Raw genomic sequence first — 16597 nt, forward strand, 5'->3', positions numbered from 1 at the left:
AGACCAGCTGCAATTATAATAAAACGATATATTATCTTGATTGTTTCATTCAAAGAATCAACCTTAATAGCCCTGATTTAGACGTTCTCTGACCTTTCATTTGAGGTCGTGTGGAATGAGGATACAATCTGACTAGCTCACTCACTAAATAAACCGCACAGGTACCAAAGGGATCAAATAACGAACCCACCGTTGTCCTTTGGAATCTCTATCCAAATATCAAGCCCCCAGGGCCCAGACGTTGTGGTGTGTGAGCACTAACAGACCAAATAGAATGTACATTCACATGGAGAGTGTCAACTCTGTACAATGGTTTATAGTGCTGAGAGAGGCCTACAGGCAACAATGTCCTTTTCAACTACGATAGACGTCGCTAATTTAGCCACTGTGCTGACAATTGTGAAGAAATGTCCAAACCGTCAAATAACACATTGTGCATTCAAATAAATTAGTACATTCGATAAAGTTCTATAAAGACAGATGATATTGAATTTTGACACATTTATCATTGAATTGAAATTTTCATGTATGCAGTACGTAGATAACTTGGTGTCTAGTTGTCAACACATGATTGATGGTTGAATGTACTAGATGCTAGTGATATCTAGCCATTAAACATCACGCATATATGGACAACAACGTCGGTGTGCCACAAACTATTATCCTGGTTAAAAATATTCTAAATAGGTAGCTTGGAATTAGGTAAGGCATCTGTCAGGACTGGAGTCAAAAAGCTGTCAATCTTCATGGTGACCTTAGTGCTGATTTGAAACCAGCGTCTTTTCTGCTTAATTAGTGTAACTGAAACTTGAACATGTTGTGCGCATTTACGAAAGTTCTTCAAGCTTCTCTGGCCAGGGTCAAAGTACAATAAAGATAAGTATATACCTTGAAACTGAACCAATTCTATAGGCCATCCATGTAACCACTAAATCACCCTCACCTCCATAAAATAAATTGACTGCATGAGTGCAGACATGCTAATATTTGAAATTATTTACGAGGGAAACTCTTGGAATTTACCATGCAATGTGCTACATCAACTGCTGAGTCTTATGTTTCGACAAAGAAGTTGACCATACTTCCGATTTTGTATTGTTTCAGAAACAATATGGTGTAACTGTTGGTTCAGTTTTTGATTTTTCAGGACATACATTAATCAACCAGCTGTCTGCAAAGGACAAATGAAAACTAACGATCGCGGTCCAAGAAAATAGATGTTTTTTCGCAGATTGGATTTTTCGTTGTGGACAAATTTGTATTTTGTTGCGCCAACAGAGAACGAAAAATCCCAGAAATTTTTGTGAGCTGAGTTACTACGAAAAATTCGTAGCTCCCTCCCAAAATTTGTCCAAAGATGCTGCCCCAACCATGAAATTACATAATCTCCCAGCCAGGACAAAAAAATCTGATTTTTGTGAAATAACGAAAAATTTTGGTGTAATCTCACGAAAATACCCAGGTGCGAAAAAACGTCTAATTAACTAGGGGGAAGATGGTAATGCGAGCCATTCCAGGTTCAAGCATATCAATTCATTTTATATAAAGACGTTCTGAGTGCTGTGCTCATTTTAGTTAATTAGAAGTAATTCGTGGAAGTTGAATTGTGTTGAACAGGAAAGATTATACGCTAAGACATTATATTATTGAATCAACATGATAAACAGATTTCCATTTAGTCAGCGAACCTATCTGATCATGAGTACTTCTATTATAACAATATTATGGAAGTACATCTACATATAATTGATCAGCTCTGTACTACTCGAATGGAATTCCCTGCACTTAATCATCAAGTACATATAATTAATGATTAATTACATCAAATAACTAAATATAAGTGATCTGATCAACAAAAAAAAGACAGAATAATTTAAAGCATATTATGATTATTGAATATATTTGTTAAAAAAAGAATAAAAGGAAAGCGAAGCGTTAGTATGATAAAATTAGTGATGGACTAATTGGATGACTTAATTAATGACAACTTGAACTGAAAAGGCTTTTAAAAATGTATGAATTGTAATAATATGGATAGGAAAAAACACAGTAGCAATTTAATAAAGATAAATGTAAATGGAAAAAACAAATGATTGTAATAGAACAAACTGAAGGAGCTTCTTGACAAGGTTGATAGAGCAATAATATATTCAAGTCTATTTATCCTCAGCTTCACCTAAGGATAATGGATATTGACCATATTGATCTTCATCTTCATTTGTTGCCAATTGGAAATAATCATCAGTGACAGCAGCATCTTGTAAAGAACCTAAATCACCAGGTGTCATAATATTATTACGATCTCTTGGTGAGCCTGGTACACTTAATGGTCTTGAAATTTTAATTTTTGAATTAAATAAACTTTCAGAACCTGAACCACCATTTGAATCAGTGAACAAATTTGGGTAAGCTCTTCTTAATGCTAAATTTCTAGCTTTAATATATTCTAAACCCATACGTTTCCAGTCTAATAAATCTGATAATCTTTCAGTTCTATTTCTTTGATTAATACGTTGTCTTCTTGTCTTTTGACAGAAATCAAACATTTGATTAGTTAATTGATCAATTGATTCATCAACAGATTTCATACGTCTATCAACAATATAAATACCATAATCTGAAGAATTTTCAATTAAATTTTCCATATAACCACCAAAACCAGATAAATTGGTTGTAATACTTGGAACACCCATAACTGTACATTCTGCTGGTGTATAACCCCAAGGTTCATAATATGAAGGGAAAACACCCAAATGACAACCTCTAACAAATTCATCATAATCTAATGGTAAAATTGGATTATTTGCATTTAAAAATTCAGGATGGAAAATAATTTTGACACGATCACTTGGGTTATTAAATAAACCAACTCTTCTAATTTGATTTAAAATTGGATCATTTGCATCATCACTCATGTTATGAGTAACAATTGGTGGTAAACCATCTCTTTTCAATGCAAAGACACGTCTTTTCAACAAAACACGATCTGAAGAACTAATTAAATCATCCAAATCTGGAACTTCTTTACCATGTTGTTGATATCTTGAACAATGTTCTAATAACCTATGTCCAATTGAATTTTGAACTTCTTTAACTGTATTTTCTAAAGCTTTGATAACAGCTTGACCTTTTAAAGTTTCCACTGTATAAGAATGTGTTTGAGCTGGCATGATAATAAATGCAACAACTGTTGTTTTGGAACCTGATTCTTTCAATCTATGGTTTAATCTTGCCAAACTTTCAATAAAGAAATCAACACCTTTATTTCTATATTCATAACGACCAGAAATGAAAAAATACAAAGTATTTTCTAAATCAAAATCATAATGGCCATAGAAATGACCTTTAATAAACTCGTTGATCTTTTCTTTTTTGATAGCATGTAAATTTTGAAATTCATGAACAGCTTGAAACTTAACAACATTCAACCCATTTGGTAAAACCCCATCAGGTTTTCTTTTCAATAAATGTTCAGATTCATAAGCAGTAATTAAACTGACTGTAGTGAAAACATCAGCACTATGAGCAGCAGCTCTTTCAATACAATAACGATGATAAATACCTCTTTTACCAGCTTCAGCATCAACATCAAAATTTGCCAAATTGTTATAAAAATCAACAGAACCAGCACACAAATAACGACCTAATAAAGTAGCATGAGTGGTGAAAATGGTGGTGACATCAATTCTTCTCTTTCTACATAATGGCAAGGCAACACCCGCCAACCATTCATGGAAATGAGCAATAACAGCACGTTCACGATCATGATAAACCAATTCACCAAGAAACCAAGCAACAAGATAACCTAACAAGATGGCATTATTAGTTTCAGTATCACCATTTGGAGTTGGGATACCACTAATGTTCCATAAATCAGTTTTCCATTCATCTAAATGATGGCCAGCAGAACCAACATCAAATAATAAAACTCTTGGAGCACCTTCAATTAACCAACGACCGTATAAGTATCTAATACCTCTTGAGCCCATTGAATCCAAAGTTGCTTTAATAGCTGGGTCGGTGAATTTTAGTTCTTCAACTTCCACAGCGGCACTATCATAATTTAATGGTCCAATCAAAGTATAACGGTCCTTGTATTCAGATGAAGTGATAGGAGCTTTAGATTTTAAGACAGAATAGATACCACCGACTCTATTAGCAACTTCTGTTGCAACTTCGAATAATAAATGATTTTTAATATCTCTAGTCATTTTGAACAGCTTGTAAGATGATTGAGAAAAAAGGGTTGACAACAAGGATAGCTAGCAATTCAGTTGAAACCTTGCAGTTGTTGAGCACTCAGCTGATGATAGATAATGAGTGTTGATGGATGATAAAGGGTTGAAAGGGAATGGAGGAGCCTTGAAAGCAGAAATATTCTTTTTCGTTGACGATGGTTGTATAAGGGTGAAGGTGGTGATCATGAAGATTGATGATGGTGAGATTATGGGGGGTAAAGAAAAAAAAATCAAGAGACAAGGGAGCTGTGCACGGCCACGCACGGGGCGCTAGGTGGGAGGCTGCCTAGGGCTGCTGGGGTAGTGCGAGCTGATGAGCCTGCAGTTGGGCAGGTCTCAGGGTGTCGCTAGGCGGGAAGGGGTAATGTAGTGGGAGCTGCACTCCACATAGGGAAATACAGGCAGCCACGAGACACGAGCCTTCCCCAAAGGAGACCAAACGGAACAATTTTAGTATTGTTGATCTCGAATTTTAATCAAACCATCATGGCGGCCGCGTGATGGTCATCGAGTGATGGAGTGACTGAACTGGCCTCGCTTTCTCGATTAACAGAAGGCTGGTTTGGTATTGGAATGGTGTACATTCAAAAGGCTGTCTAGGTTGTAAAAGGAACTCTATGCAAGCTGGATATATTTTAACTTCAAAGTTATAAGGGCACGGATAATTAAATGAAATTATTCAACATTAACGACGTCTTCAAAATTACAATCACCAAGTGTACGGCTACTTCTTCCCTCGCTAATCACTGTGCATCTAGAAGACAGCCAGTCTTTGTTATTATCTTTTTCCAAGTTACTTAATAGATAGACAATCTGCAGCATAAGTATTAGTAATTTTCATGAATGAACTATATTGAACCAACCAATTTATTAATATTGAATATTATTCATGTATACAACTGTCAGCGGCCATCTCATGGCACTATAGCACTATTACAACTTGAAGCTTAAGATTTACACATCGTATTAATATTACAAGTGCTACATATACGCAACAGTATGTCAAGATGTACAACCAGGTGCCAGTTTCCACCTGATTGTGCTTCATCTCTTTACATACAATTCAATTCCGACCAGTATTATAAAGCTTGGGTATAGCTTCATGTATACAACCACTTTTTGCATAAAGTATGTAATCATCATTGATCATCAATATCAACACGGTACGATATTGTAAAGAAATTTCGGAAAAACTTGATGATCAGACCAACAGAATTTCATTGTGATCAGATTGTTAATTTTCCATGCTCTTCACCTATTGAGAGGTACACTGCAAATGGTAGCTCCTAGTAGATCAGATCTATTCCTTCAAAATGAACCAGCTTGACGAAATATCTTTAAATGAAAAGCTAGTACTTAGGAAAATTTGAGGATGCGAATAAACGCTGTGACAACGTCCAATTGAAAGATGTTCTCAAAATCTACCTGACCAGTTTTTCGCAGGACGCCATGATAGTTTTGACACCCAATCGGTTGGAGCTTCAATATTGAATACTGTTTCATCTTGGCTTGAGCCCTATGGTTGTATCGTTCCATCATCTCAGAATTAGAGGAGAATATTATTTAAAGATGAGCGTTGTAGAGGCGTAGAGGCTCCTGGATTAATATATCACATACTACACCAAGTGGTGTACTAGTATATATAACAACTAACACTGTAGTGTAGATACAATACGTTACATCTAGATTTTATACTCCTCTATTATAATAGCACCATGAGCATCATACTGAAGTTAAGGAGCACATTGACATTAAACCACATCTATACGGGGTAAAATAATGTTGAGCCTGGACGAGACAACCAAAAGACTGAAACCTATGCACATATTCTCTAGAGTTTACGTGTGTTTGCGTTGACTCAACTAAGATTCAAGATCAGACGTCAAATTTACCTGATCGCTCTCCGGATTGCAAATTTCCATTTTATTTTTGGCGTTTAAACTTCCCACTTCTGGAAACCATAAGCTCCTCTAAAGTTCAGACTTCATGTACACTTTTCACTGCTTGAATTTACCTGTACATATTTCGAACAATGTTGGTTGCAAATTGCAAATCATCAACCTAAAAACCACTTCGTATAATTTTGACTATTTTTAGTCATCGCGAATTCGTTCTGTGATTCCTATAAACTTCTCTTTTTTTCGCTTGGTGGAAAAAATCATCATCAACCCACGTAGACCGTAGTTAGTGTTAAAGTGAAACACACATCCTTTACGTCAAAGACTGCTCAAAGTGATGTCCCTTGATATATTAGCACCAGGCGATTTGATAGGTACTGAATTGAAAATCAAAATCAAGGATCAAAGAGAATTAGTTGGAATTTTATTAGCTTTGGATAATAAACCAAATTTGTTGATAAACAACGTCATTGAATACTCATTTCAACAAGGAAATTTAAATAAAAGAGAATTGGGTTTAGTCTCTGTCCCATTTGATTCTATAACCACTGTCAAGATCAATAATTCAGACTTGGATAAGACAATTAAGTGGAAATCAAATCTGATATAAATTTTATAAGGGTGATACTTCCAAATTCGCGAATTCATTTTTTTATTTCTTGATCGTTGGGCGAAAAAAAAAATCAAACACGTTAAAAAACCAAAACACACATTAGATAGAGATAACACCAAACATGACATTACCACAAGCTAGTGCTGTTCCAATAACGAACAAAGGCTCACTAGAGACAATCACATTAAAAAATTTAGTTGCCTTGGATTTGATTGAAAGTAATGAAAACTTGTTGAAAGCTTTCAGATTGTTTGATGATTCCAAAACTAAAATATCACTAGGTGATAACTTAACTAAAGAACAATTACAAAACTTGATTAAACAGAAACAAAATGAAATAAATACACAGCAAGATGAATTGAAAACTTTGAAACATCAAATTTCTCAAGATATGGATAAAGATAATCAATTGATCAATAGCTTAGCTTCAGAATTTCTTAAAGATGAAATTGCACAAGATGACACAGATCAGCTAATAGCAGAATTTGAAGAAAAAAATGATGTTAAAGTACAGTTCAATGAAAATGGTGATCATTTTAAAGAATTTAGTTTGGATTTAGGTATTAATGCTGCTACAAAACCAAAAGACGAATCAACAGATAGTCAAATCCCTGAACAATCTTCACAACCATTCCCACCATCGTCTAATGCAACAATACAAGTTCCAACATCTGCTCCTGAATCCACAACTATAAATAATGACACAACTCAACCACCATCAGAACAAGCAGCGTCACAGCAAGATAACGATACAGTGATGGAAGAATAGTTACACGTGTAATAAATGTGCATATGTATGACGATTATTAGTTATTAACTCAATATAGTAATGACATAAGTAGTATGATTGGTCAATATATTGGCCTTAAGCTTTTATCATTAAACCTAACTCAATAACCATTCTTCAGCTATGTCTATCCCAACATGTTCATTGAATAAACTAAAATAAGGGAGTGAGTTAGCCGTCAAAGAGCTGTTTGAGATGAAATGGGTTACTTTTGAAATATCTTAATTGAATCTAATCCAATGATCTGCCTCTTAATGTTGAACTGCATTGATGATACCTATCTGATTTTAAGGCCGAAATATCGGAAGTTTTGTGGTTCCAAATACCATGATTACAGAAACAACAGTCCAACGCGTGAAGCTTTCCATGTATCTATACTTAACGATTAATTGATTGCAGTAGGGAGATGGAATATTCAATAGTGAATGAGATCCAACAAAAAAGTTTTAAAATACAGATCTGTCATCTTTTTTCTGCTCAATAAAATTCACTTCCTAATCCGGCTAAATTCCTAATACGGACGAAAACATTTTTCCCATTTTCCTGTCACACAAATTTATTAAGAACAACCCATTTCCACACCAATTTTTGTTGAGATGAAAATCACAAGCTAAACAGCAACCAGTCCCAAATAATCAATTCAAGTGATTTGATTGATAAGTGAACTAAAGAACTATTCAAACGCTAGGGACCAAAAGGAACAAGTAACAATCAGATTGATTTTTTTGCCATTGATATTTTGACCTCTACTGATAAGAAAGAGTGACGCTTAGTTTAACAACATGAGGTGAGTTTGATTCAACCCTTTTATCCTGCAAATTAGTTCAGTATTAACAATAGTATAGTTCTCCAAAGAGAAGAATTGAAACAGATGTTATGAAACTGTGAGTATTGGATCATAATCACACCCCCACAAGCAATAGGGTTGAAATTTTAAAGGCAGGAGACATTAAAATACTAACATCAGTCCAGTCTTATGAGTGATTATGACGTGAGCCTAATCAATGATAGTATGCAAGAATTCTATGTAAGATTCAAAGGACCTGAAGACAGTAAGTTATTGAAACAAGAGTGGTTTTCGAACGTTCAATATGACTAACATTTGACAGCCCCTTTCCAAGGTGGTACATGGAAAATACATGTTGAATTACCAGATCAATATCCTTATAAATCACCTTCAATTGGATTTGAAAATAAAATATTTCATCCTAATATTGATGAAGGTTCTGGTTCAGTTTGTCTTGATGTTATAAATCAAACATGGTCTCCAATGTTTGATATTTTCAATATTTTTGAAGTTTTCCTACCACAGTTATTACGTTATCCAAACCCTTCAGATCCTTTAAACGGTGATGCTTCTTCATTAATGTTGAATGACAAAAAGTTATATGAAAGTAAAGTTAGAGAGTTTGTTAAAAGATATGCAAGTAATCCAAATTTGAAAGTTGGTGAAGATGATGAAGAAAGTGATGAAGAGTTGAGTGATGTTAGTTCATTAAGTGATAATGAGGATGAAGATGAGATTGATATTGAAGATGATGACGACGATGAAATGGTTGGTGAAATGGAAGTTTAATGAATTTCCAATACAGCACCCTTGTTGGAGTTTTCTTTGCTTTACGTTTATCATTTGTCATGTGCTCTCTACAATTTCCTTTATGAACTCTTATGAACTGGGTTATCATTATTATTTTATTGGCGTCCTTTTATTATCTTTTTTTTTGTCCTATATGATTATTTGGTTATTACAATACTCTTTTTGCCCGTTTTTTATTTTTTGTTTCGTGAAAAGGTAAATATTATTACCAAATTGACACTGCTAATCAACCCTATTACTATTATTTGATATAATATACAAATGTTGTTGAAATAATTTAGCACATTGTACTTTATACTAGTCAATTCCTATCAATAAACTATGGGCTTGCCAGTGCCCTTAACCACTTCCCAATCCGGTCGCTCTCGTGACATAAAAATTCCGGAACTTTTTAGTGACGTTTTATTGCCATCAAAATATCTCAAGTTTCAAATCCATTTCGTCTTTCAGCTTAACCCTTCAAGAAGTAAAACGTACCAAAAAGAGCGTATATTAAAATGAAGTTACTGAGTATCTTACCTCTGCTAGCAGTTGCTTCCTGTTTACCAATTTATGCCGTAAGTTAAGCTTTAGAAAACAGGGATGAATCAGGTTTCATCTGAATTTAAGGAGAGGCGCAATGTTAACTAACATTTCCACAGAACATTAGAGTTGTTAAAGTGAATAGCGATGGTATTACAAGTGTTAAAGATTACAAAAATGTCAATCTAGATGGCGTTGAGAGTCTAGAACAGTTAAATATTGCTCCAGAATTCAAAGATTTGGATAAATCAAAACCTCATGGTATTGATCCAAAACCTAAAGGTTGTCATGGGAAAAAATTCAAAGGTCCAAAAGTTGAACCTGATGAAAATGGTGTTGTTGTTGGTCCTTTCAAATCTTATGAAGAAGTTCAAGAATTCACCAATAGTTTGGTTCATAATGAAGAGATTGAATCATCATCAACTAATTCATGGATTAGTGGAAATGATTATGTCCAATCAACAAAGAACTGGGCTAATGATTTAGTTAAAGATGTCAAAGACATTGATTTCAAACAATCTTTTAAAAACATTGCAACAGATAATGATGCTTTAATAGCCGTTAGTGCTGGTGTTTTAAGTGGTGTCTTCTTATACTGCATCATCTATTTGGTCTACTTGCGTAAATTAGCTTTTGATTCTCAATTTGAGGATTATGAAGCTGCACCAGTCTCTCTTCCAGAGTACAGTGATGAAAAACTTCCATTATATGAAGATGAAGATTCTTCAGATCATGAATAAGCTTAACAAAATGGTCTGAATATATGATTGCATGAAAATAGGTTTTTTAGGTATAAGTGAGGTGGTTTTTATGGTTGTTTTTCTTGGTTTGTTTATACGTCTTTCGTTATTTACTCTATATATTATTTAGATATCTATTTTTTGAATATATTGATATTGAAATAACTACAATTTTACTTAAAAAACTAAATTTATTATATATACAGGGATATAATTATGCAAAACATTTCTTTCGTGTGTTTTTTTTCTCTTCCTCCATTAACTCAAACAATAACTGCACCATGATCAACTAATCCTGGTTTATAAGACTCATCACTCGGCACTTTTGGATCTAATGGTTTATACAAATACCAATTTTTCAAAGCATTAACAGAAGCTCTAATCTTAGCTTCTTTCAAAGAAGAACCAAAACTTTCACCTAATTTATTTTTACCACTGAAAACACCAACAACGAAAACTGGATTTTTAGTTGTTCTACCATTTTCTGCTAATAATCTTGCAATTGGAACTTCAAATCCTTCTCTTTTACATAATCTTGATAATTCTCTAGTTGGTTGTTCAAATTCAAACATTTTTGAAACATCTAATTTTCTTGACAAAATATGATCATTAATAAATTTCTTGGTAGCTTGTTCAGATTTTGTTGATGCATATAATGCACCGATAATTGATCTAGTTGCTAAACCATATGCAGTTTTAGTTTCATATTCATGCTTACCACCTGATAATTTTGTAACACCTTTTTCTGATTGTGAATTGACTGGAACAAATCTAAGTTTACCATAACTATATTCAATAGGTTCCTCACTAAGATATTTTTGTAGAGATGAAGTAGAATCCACTTCAATACCCCAAGCATGTTCCCCAATAGATGCTAATGATTCAGCAGATATATAAGAGTTGATAGCTGTATTTAAAATAACAGTTGGTAATCTTGGATATTGAACTAATAAATGTTCACTAACATAATAACTTAACAAGTTTTTACCTAAAATGTTTAACCCATAATTGTCAACTAATTTATTCTGTGAAGAACGACATGTTAGACATCTTGCTAATGTGGATAATTTGAATTCTTTTGGTAGTTCCAATCTTTTATGTAATGCAACTAATAAAGCTGATTGGCTAGCTTCTTCCTCCGTTAGAACTTTTAAATCTTCATTTGGTGAACGTCTTATGGATGATGTGGAAAATGTTTTTGTAATTGTTGTTGATCTAGTTATAAATCTTGTACTTTGAAATCCAAGTGATCTCGCAAGTATGAATGGGTTTCTTAGTCTATTCATGGTGATTAATTGTATCCCTTCACCACACTCTATAAAAAACCACTAGGATCTAGTTGTTTTCTCTTTTTCCTTTCTTCACTATAGATTTTTCATTTTTTTTCAACCTTGAAAATTTCGTTGAAAAATGTTACCCCCAGTAACAAGGAAATTATTTCACCAGATTGGGCAATTGATCAAATTGGGATGTGACCATATTGTTTTGGCAGTACAAGTGGAAAAAGCGAAAAAACGGATGCAACAACATAAAACAACTACTATTAACAACAACTACGGTGTTTTTTTTAAAGTCATAATATTTTATCGTGCATTGTCATTTAAACCTAGTGTTTATATGTTTGGTCAATAAATAATCATTGTTCAATGTTTTTTTGATTAGTGTTTCTTTAATATCTTCATTCAAGAAGAAAAATCAAAAAGAAGAAGCAAATGAGAAATTGAAATAGCAGAATCAATCTCTAGTCACTGCTGTTTTTCAAACTCTGCAACTTGTATTCAACATACTCTAGCAAGGGGGTTTCTATTGTTTTCAGCAAATTTTTCAAAAGCAAAGCTAGCATGAAATTTTCTCTAGTTGGTGGTTATATTGGCTGTGTCAAAGTTCATTATCATTTTCAATGATGACTTTTTTTGATGATATGTGGATAGTGGGGGTCTCATTTGGTTGTTGAATTTCTCTTTTGAGGATTAAATTTATAATTTGGGAAAACTTGACCATGAATGTCTTTTTCCAATTTAGCAAATTTAGCAAATTGTTCTTTAACAGCTTCCGATTCAGTGACCCACAATAAAGCAATAACATGACAGGTATTATGATGGTCCAATTTTGGTTGAACATCAACAATTTCATTTAATAGAGAAGATTTTGGATTTCTCTTCAATTCTTCATCCATCTTCAATAGTTCATCATGATTATTTTCTTTAACCATTTCAACAACTTTGAAAATGTTGGCAGCTTTAATCATTGATCTTTTGTACAGCATAAATTGGTTCAATGGTCTTTTGATTTTATCATTCTTTGAATTTTGTTCAGCCATAACTTTCAAACTTGAAGCCAATTCATCATACAATTTATAATTGACATGATCTTTCAAAATGTTCAACTTCAATAATCCACTTGGAATCGATTCATGTTCTTCAACTGGTGTATCATATCCACTTGATGTATTACAAATGATTTGAAAACTACCATTAACTTCTCTGATGTTCATTTTGGCTAATTTTGTGGATGATGAAGATGAAATTTTAGATCCAAGTTTTCTATTAATAAGATTCAATTTTTCTGAAACATCATTTTGTCTAAATGAATCTAAAATTTTGATAACCTTCTTCTTGTCCAACTTTCTTTGTCCAGCCAACTCTAAAACTTCTTTATAGCGAGCATCAGTAATTGGAGAAACATTAATCCATTGGAATTGGTTTGGAACGGCTGGATTGAAATCAATTGGAGATGGTGAAACGGAAGCCAATTTGGTTGGGATTTTTAAATCATTTAAAGTCTTACTTCTCTTATTGGCTGGTGGTTTAGTTACACCACCTGCTGAAACTGTTGGTGCTGGAACAGAGGTGTTTCTGTTTTTCTTTGCACTGTGTTCAAAATGTTTTGGTTTTTCTTTCACATATAACTTGGAATGGTCTGGCAACTTTTTGTTTGCAGAAGCAGTTGTGAAGTAAGGTTGAAACTCTTCAAAAGTTGTGTGGTAATTTGGTGAGTGTAATGGAGAAGACAATTGGGGTTTTTTTAGATTAAATGAAGGTAAATGGTCAAATGAAGAACCAAAATAATCAACATCTTCAAACTCCTTGTTAAAGCTCAAAACCTGGTGGTTGATATCAGCATTGTTGTTGTAATTGTTAATGTTATTAACTGTATTCAAGTTTGAAACTGACTGGTTTACTTCAGTGTTATCAGAGTTTGGTGGAGTTAAAAGGCCATTAACGAAATAAATATCATTGTTGAATAATCCATTGAGTTGGTTTGATTTGTTCATCTGTGCATAAGCGCCCTGTTGAGAAAACATCAAATCATCAGAATTAAACATTGAACTCTCTTGTGAATTGCTCTTGTACAAATCATTTGAAGTCAAAAATGTATTCAGCCCACCATGATTTGCTTCAGCGGCATTATTGTTAACAGTACTGACACATTCTCCAGTGGCCATTGTTTCACTTCTGAGTAAATGATCGTTATCACCAGTTAATTGGGTTGAATTCAAAACTGAGTAGTCGGGTGGAAACATTGAAAAATCCATCATATCCATAGTGGCTTCAAATGAAGGATGTTGATCTTGTTGATTGTTATTATGATGATATTGGTTATTGATAGATGTCACTTTCAATTGTTCCATAATGCTTAGCGCCCTGTTCTCCTTATACTTTAATAACGATAACTAATCTCCCTCAAAACACAGCAAATAATATAGGTTGAATCTATGATCTCATACGTTGATACTAGTAGTAGCACTTTTGATGATGTAGTAATTTTGATGCACAAAGGCGATTTATCAATTCAATCACGTTCTGACTCGTTATCAAAGAGAAACCAGGATACCTTTTCACATTTATATGATCCAAGACAGCTTTTTTCTGAACCCATTTTCATGCTGATAAAAGAAAAAAAAAAAAAAAATAGAAATCAGTAGATATGCAATATTATGCGCCATCTTGTCTTTAAGCAACCGAGGGCTATCATGCATAGTGAGGATTGTAGCTGCAGATTACAATTTTGCAACCCATACACTTGATGCAGGCCAGTCTCACACAGCTTTTCAAAAGACCATCTTATTCATGCACCAAGCTCTATTTAAAGTTTGAAGGGCCAATTGTGTTGACGTGGTTGCACTATTACAGGGTAAAGCTGCCCCAAAATAGAGCCAAAAAATAAGTGTTCCCATGTGGTGGTTGTACCTAGCAGTTGTGGGCGGGTTTTTATGAGCTGACCAGCTCTACGCGTATTAAAACTCTGGTCAAGGAATCCGTCTGCTGCCTGGACGGGGGCAGAACTTTGGGAGTTTGAAGGAGTGCGATGGTTCCTTGGAGCCTTTGACGGGTGTTGCAGGACGGCTTCATCCACATTCACTATTGAGTCGAAAGAATCCATAACATAGGCTCACATAAATCTATTGTGTGTTTGAAAGGATCAAACATTCGGTTCTGAGTATACTTTTGAGCTGGTGCTCTTCTGTTGTGGCTCATCCACTTAGTGCTGGACCAAAGTGATAAGCTTAGCATCCAGTTTTAATAATAATGAGAAAACTCAATTTTTCTTTGCTCCCGTATTACTAGAGGTCGGCGCTGTGGGCTGAACAGTTGTTGAAAATCATAGTACTCTTCGTCTGGTAGTAAACATGACTAGCGTGTTTAAGAAGTGGACCAGATGGCGATTTTCAGTTACCAAATTAGCACATCAATTTAGTGTGTCAAGGCTTTTCACAAGTTTTTAGAGCTGTTCAACTTTCAAGCACCAATTCAATGGGCTTGTTCAACCTAAATATGTGCAGTAAATTGTTTTAGTGCACAATGTTGTAGATGAGTACACAAATAGCCGCTTATTGTAATGGATCAATAGAGGTAATTACAGCTAAATGCTAAAAGTGCTCCATCCACGGGCTCAGTATTTTGAACCTGATTCAATTGATCGACTGCCAGAATTAAGTATTTGGGGTCGACGAGCTGTATATTAAGTTTCAAGTTTCAACCAGGTATTACAGGTAACAGCACCCCATTACAATATGAATTATATAACCTTCTTTTCAAATGCTAGACGTATTCATTCCACTCTTGGGGTTTTATCTCTCAAATTCTCAATTTGTTAAATGATGCTTAACTGCACCTTAGGGACAGATAGTGTCAGATTATACCCAGCATAGATTACCAGAACTCAATGTATGAGCCACTATATACTCCAACGTTATTCTTAAGCTTTCCCAGTGACAGAATCCAATTGAATAACATTGTAATTGTAAGCAAGGGTGACTAAATCATACAGCTGGATCGATCATTATGTGTTTCCATACCGAACAAGAAGCCAGGAACTACAAATAATAGAGATTGAAGTACGTGCACAAAACTCTCTTCGGGGCCAGGTCCTATCAATTAAGCGCTACACATGATGATAATAACATAGATGAATTGTCACACGTTAGAACTTTAAACTTTATGTATTTAACCAGTAATTCAGAGTACAAGTAGTACATGAAACAGTTGCTTTAATGACTACTACAGTGATATTAAATTCTGCAAGTTATTATATTGAAGCTCAAATTAAAGTCTTTATGATTATACTAATATCGCGCGTACTTTCTAACCTCTTGAAGCCGTCTCTGTATCAAATATCTTGATCATTAACCCTTCGTACGATTGATGCTTGATCGAAAAATCATTAATAGTATTATCATTAGGCGCTTAATTATGCAGAAATATATGGGTCTAAACGGAACATAAAAAGCGACCCAAATTTGTTTACATAAAGCTTGAGCAGCATATAGCTGTACCAATGTTAAGGTAAAACCGTGAAGAGCTAGCAAGTAACAGCTATATAGTTCTAGAGCTTCCACTCATTATGAACTTCCTAAAGCTGAAATTATTTTCAGTCACAAGCAGACATGTACATAATCTGACGTCCTAGTAACTAGTAACCTTCCCGCACAATTGATCAATTGCATTAGTGTTACAACTTATTAGCTCTTGATTCTCAGTGGGCTTCTCAATTCAAGCATTGTTGACTTTATTATAATAATTTTTGCTGTAATTTAATCAAATATCATCCTCAACAAAGTTGATTTATGAGTCGATGGTGAAATCACATATGTAATTCCACATTTGGAAGTCTCCTTCGAGCTACAATCATGTATAACAATGTTGAACTATTAATCGTCTGTATGTGAAAAGAATAAATTATCGATTTGTTGAGATTAGCC

At 34.1% G+C, this 16597-nt stretch overlaps 7 protein-coding genes across 7 annotated transcripts; 4 read left to right on the top strand and 3 right to left on the bottom strand.

Annotated features, from left to right (window-relative positions):
• Positions 1-2156: 2156 nt before the first annotated feature.
• WICANDRAFT_29895 (glycosyltransferase family 3 protein) lies at positions 2157-4211 on the bottom strand (the record flags this gene model as incomplete). Its single annotated transcript, XM_019181664.1, has 1 exon — positions 2157-4211. The coding sequence occupies one exon, from the start codon at positions 4209-4211 to the stop codon at positions 2157-2159; it is 2055 nt and encodes a 684-aa protein (XP_019039486.1).
• Positions 4212-6232: 2021 nt separating this feature from the next.
• On the top strand, positions 6233-6759 carry WICANDRAFT_92568 (LSM domain-containing protein). Its single transcript, XM_019186369.1, has one exon. It carries the CDS (start codon positions 6474-6476, stop codon positions 6744-6746), a length of 273 nt encoding a protein of 90 aa, XP_019039487.1. The 5' UTR covers positions 6233-6473; the 3' UTR covers positions 6747-6759.
• Positions 6760-7518, top strand: WICANDRAFT_105248 (uncharacterized protein; the record flags this gene model as incomplete). The annotated part of the gene is made up of 1 exon (XM_019180442.1): positions 6760-7518. The coding sequence occupies exon 1, from the start codon at positions 6871-6873 to the stop codon at positions 7516-7518; it is 648 nt and encodes a 215-aa protein (XP_019039488.1). The 5' UTR covers positions 6760-6870.
• Positions 7519-8318: 800 nt separating this feature from the next.
• On the top strand, positions 8319-9263 carry UBC8 (E2 ubiquitin-conjugating protein UBC8; the record flags this gene model as incomplete). Its single annotated transcript, XM_019180443.1, has 4 exons — positions 8319-8323; positions 8382-8420; positions 8509-8588; positions 8646-9263. 4 exons carry the CDS (start codon positions 8319-8321, stop codon positions 9110-9112), a joined length of 591 nt encoding a protein of 196 aa, XP_019039489.1. The 3' UTR covers positions 9113-9263.
• A 367-nt stretch (positions 9264-9630) lies between these two features.
• WICANDRAFT_68793 (uncharacterized protein) lies at positions 9631-10480 on the top strand (the record flags this gene model as incomplete). Its single annotated transcript, XM_019184138.1, has 2 exons — positions 9631-9690; positions 9775-10480. The coding sequence occupies 2 exons, from the start codon at positions 9631-9633 to the stop codon at positions 10393-10395; spliced, it is 681 nt and encodes a 226-aa protein (XP_019039490.1). The 3' UTR covers positions 10396-10480.
• Positions 10481-10658: 178 nt separating this feature from the next.
• Positions 10659-11681, bottom strand: MRPL3 (mitochondrial 54S ribosomal protein mL44; the record flags this gene model as incomplete). Its single annotated transcript, XM_019185659.1, has 2 exons — positions 10659-11551; positions 11630-11681. 2 exons carry the CDS (start codon positions 11679-11681, stop codon positions 10659-10661), a joined length of 945 nt encoding a protein of 314 aa, XP_019039491.1.
• Positions 11682-12334: 653 nt separating this feature from the next.
• Positions 12335-13840, bottom strand: WICANDRAFT_84180 (uncharacterized protein; the record flags this gene model as incomplete). The annotated part of the gene is made up of 1 exon (XM_019185660.1): positions 12335-13840. One exon carries the CDS (start codon positions 13838-13840, stop codon positions 12335-12337), a length of 1506 nt encoding a protein of 501 aa, XP_019039492.1.
• Positions 13841-16597: the final 2757 nt, after the last annotated feature.

This window comes from Wickerhamomyces anomalus (assembly GCF_001661255.1).
Source record: "Wickerhamomyces anomalus NRRL Y-366-8 unplaced genomic scaffold WICANscaffold_3, whole genome shotgun sequence".
NCBI lineage: Eukaryota > Fungi > Ascomycota > Saccharomycetes > Phaffomycetales > Wickerhamomycetaceae > Hansenula > Hansenula anomala.